This window comes from Thermobia domestica, chromosome 8 (assembly GCF_964235325.1).
Source record: "Thermobia domestica chromosome 8, izTheDome1.hap1.1, whole genome shotgun sequence".
NCBI lineage: Eukaryota > Metazoa > Arthropoda > Insecta > Zygentoma > Lepismatidae > Thermobia > Thermobia domestica.
Window position 1 is genome coordinate 206,354,279 of NC_137461.1, and position 2,305 is coordinate 206,356,583.

Below are 2,305 nucleotides of genomic sequence, written 5' to 3' on the forward strand. Positions count from 1 at the left end.
TTGGAAGTTTTAATATTTAAATAATAGCAGTAATATCGTATTAAATTAGTAGGTAACAACTTTTTTTTTTAATGGCGAAGGAAAAGTTGCATTTCAGTAACTAACAGAATCTGCTTGAAACATGTCTCACAGCAAGTGAAAGAAGTCACAGCAGCACCCTCTAAAAAGCGACGCGCGTCTTCCTGTGGGAAGCTTCACGCCCCTTTAAAAAAGCTCTGAAAGAGACACTTGCTCGAATGGCTCAGACAGTGATACCAATTTTGAGCAATAATACCAAATATAACAAAAATATGTTGATTTTTCTTCTAAATATTTTTTTCCTTATTCAAATGTACATTATTAAGAAATCTAAAAAAATAAAAAATCTTATATAATTTAGCACCAGAATAATCCTTGAAATCCTACCATAATTGGGGTGAAACCTAGCATAAGCGAGGTCCGACTTCTGTCTAATCACAATACTGGAGTAAGAAACATTGGTCCCTCTTCATTTGTGCGGAAGATTTTGTAGGTGGTTGTTTTCGTTTTCGTTGTTTGCGATTATAAGTTTAATTTACGTTGTGTTTGTGTGTGTAGGTTTCGTGTGTATGTATAAACGTTTCCGTGTGTACTTTGAATCATGTGTGAACAAACTAATATAGATTTAGTGGATCATCTGCTAATAAATGGCTTTTCAAAATTTTCATATGAAGATAAGTGTGAAGTGAAAAAACAAAGACCAACTCCAAATTTACTTTTAGTTCAAAAAGATGGCAAGGTAGTGAGGAAATTTCAGTCATCTTGGTATACAAAATACACGTGGTTGACAGGTAGTACTAAAAGAAATAAGCTTTATTGTTTTGTGTGTATTCTCTTTGGGGGAGATTCTGAGTGGAATGAAAGTGGTATTGAAACCGTGAAGAATTTTGAAAGGAAAGCAACTAAGCACCAATCCTCTCAAAAACACTTAAAAAATACGGAGTGCTTTCATATGCTGGGACGAAATCGAATAGAACATGCTCTGTCAGAATCTTCGCGTCTGGCTACCTTACAATATAATGAAAAAGTATCAACGAACAGAAGAGTTTTAGGTCGAATTATTGATGCAATTTGTTACTTAGGAAGACAAGAATTAGCGTTTCGTGGCCATCGCGAAGATGAGTTATCTGCAAATAAAGGTAACTATCTAGAGCTCTTAGACTTACTGGCTCAAGAAGAGCAGGAGCTTAGAATGCATTTTCAGTCTAACTCTGCTTTCAAAGGAACATCACCAGACATACAAAATGATTTGATTCAATCCATAAACCATATATTGTTACAAACTATAAAGAAAGAAATAGATCAGACCTATTTTGTTTCCATTCAAGCTGATGACACTACTGATGTTTCCTGCAGAGCTCAATTGAGCATTATATTCCGATATGTAATAAAAGACAGAGTGGAAGAAATATTTATCTTTTTTTTTAATGTTTTTAAAGACAAAACAGCGGTGGGTTTTGCATGTTAACAGGGTCTGACATTATTTTGCATGTTCTGAAGGATTGGGACATAGGAAATAAACTTATATGTCAGACATATGATGGGGCGTCTGTAATGAAAGGTTGCCATACTAGCGTACAAGCACTTGTGAAGCAATTTTATCCATACGCACTTTTCATTCATTGTTATGCACACCAAATGAATCTTGTTTTATTGTATGCATCTAAGCATATAAAAGAAGTAAAGTTCTTCATATGTGACATAAGCACATTTCATACATTTTTAGTAAGTCTTCTAAACGAAGCGAACTTTTGCGTGAACAAGGTTTCAAACTCCCTCATCACAGTGACACCAGATGGAATTACCATTCTAGAGGAGCGTTAACAATTAAAGCTCGTTTTAAAGAGTTGGAAAGAGCGGTAACCCATGTTATTGAAGATGATGAGTGGGACCCATCATCCGTTGAATATGCTCGTAGTTTAGCAAGAAAATTAAAAAAATCCAACGTTTATGTTTCTGCTTTGCTTGTTCAGTAAATTGTTTGCGTTCACCGATAATCTATTTAGAATTCTACAATTAAAAAGTTGTTCCGATATTACATTATGCATCAATGAGGTTCGTTTTGTATTGAAGCAGTTTATGGAAATGAGATGCGAGGAAAGTATTATAGCCTGTTGTGAGGAAGCTCGTCAGCTAAATAGTAAAATAAAGTACGAGGAAACGCACTTGAGAAACTTGCGCCGGCTGACATTTGAAATTTTAGACTCATTTACAACTCAAATGAATGAAAGATTTAAAGATTTTGAGGAAATTACTTTCGTAGAATTGTTAAACGAGAAAAAGTTTC

At 34.5% G+C, this 2,305-nt stretch overlaps 1 protein-coding gene across 1 annotated transcript; it reads left to right on the top strand.

The window, feature by feature from the left end:
- The first annotated feature begins 619 nt into the window (after positions 1 to 619).
- LOC145692435 (zinc finger MYM-type protein 1-like) lies at positions 620 to 1,486 on the top strand. Its single transcript, XM_081767744.1, has one exon. It carries the CDS (start codon positions 620 to 622, stop codon positions 1,484 to 1,486), a length of 867 nt encoding a protein of 288 aa, XP_081623870.1.
- Positions 1,487 to 2,305: the final 819 nt, after the last annotated feature.

Coding starts and splice junctions, on each gene's coding strand:
- LOC145692435 (XM_081767744.1), top strand. CDS start 620: ATGTGTGAACAAACTAATATAGATTTAGTGGATCATCTGCTAATAAAT.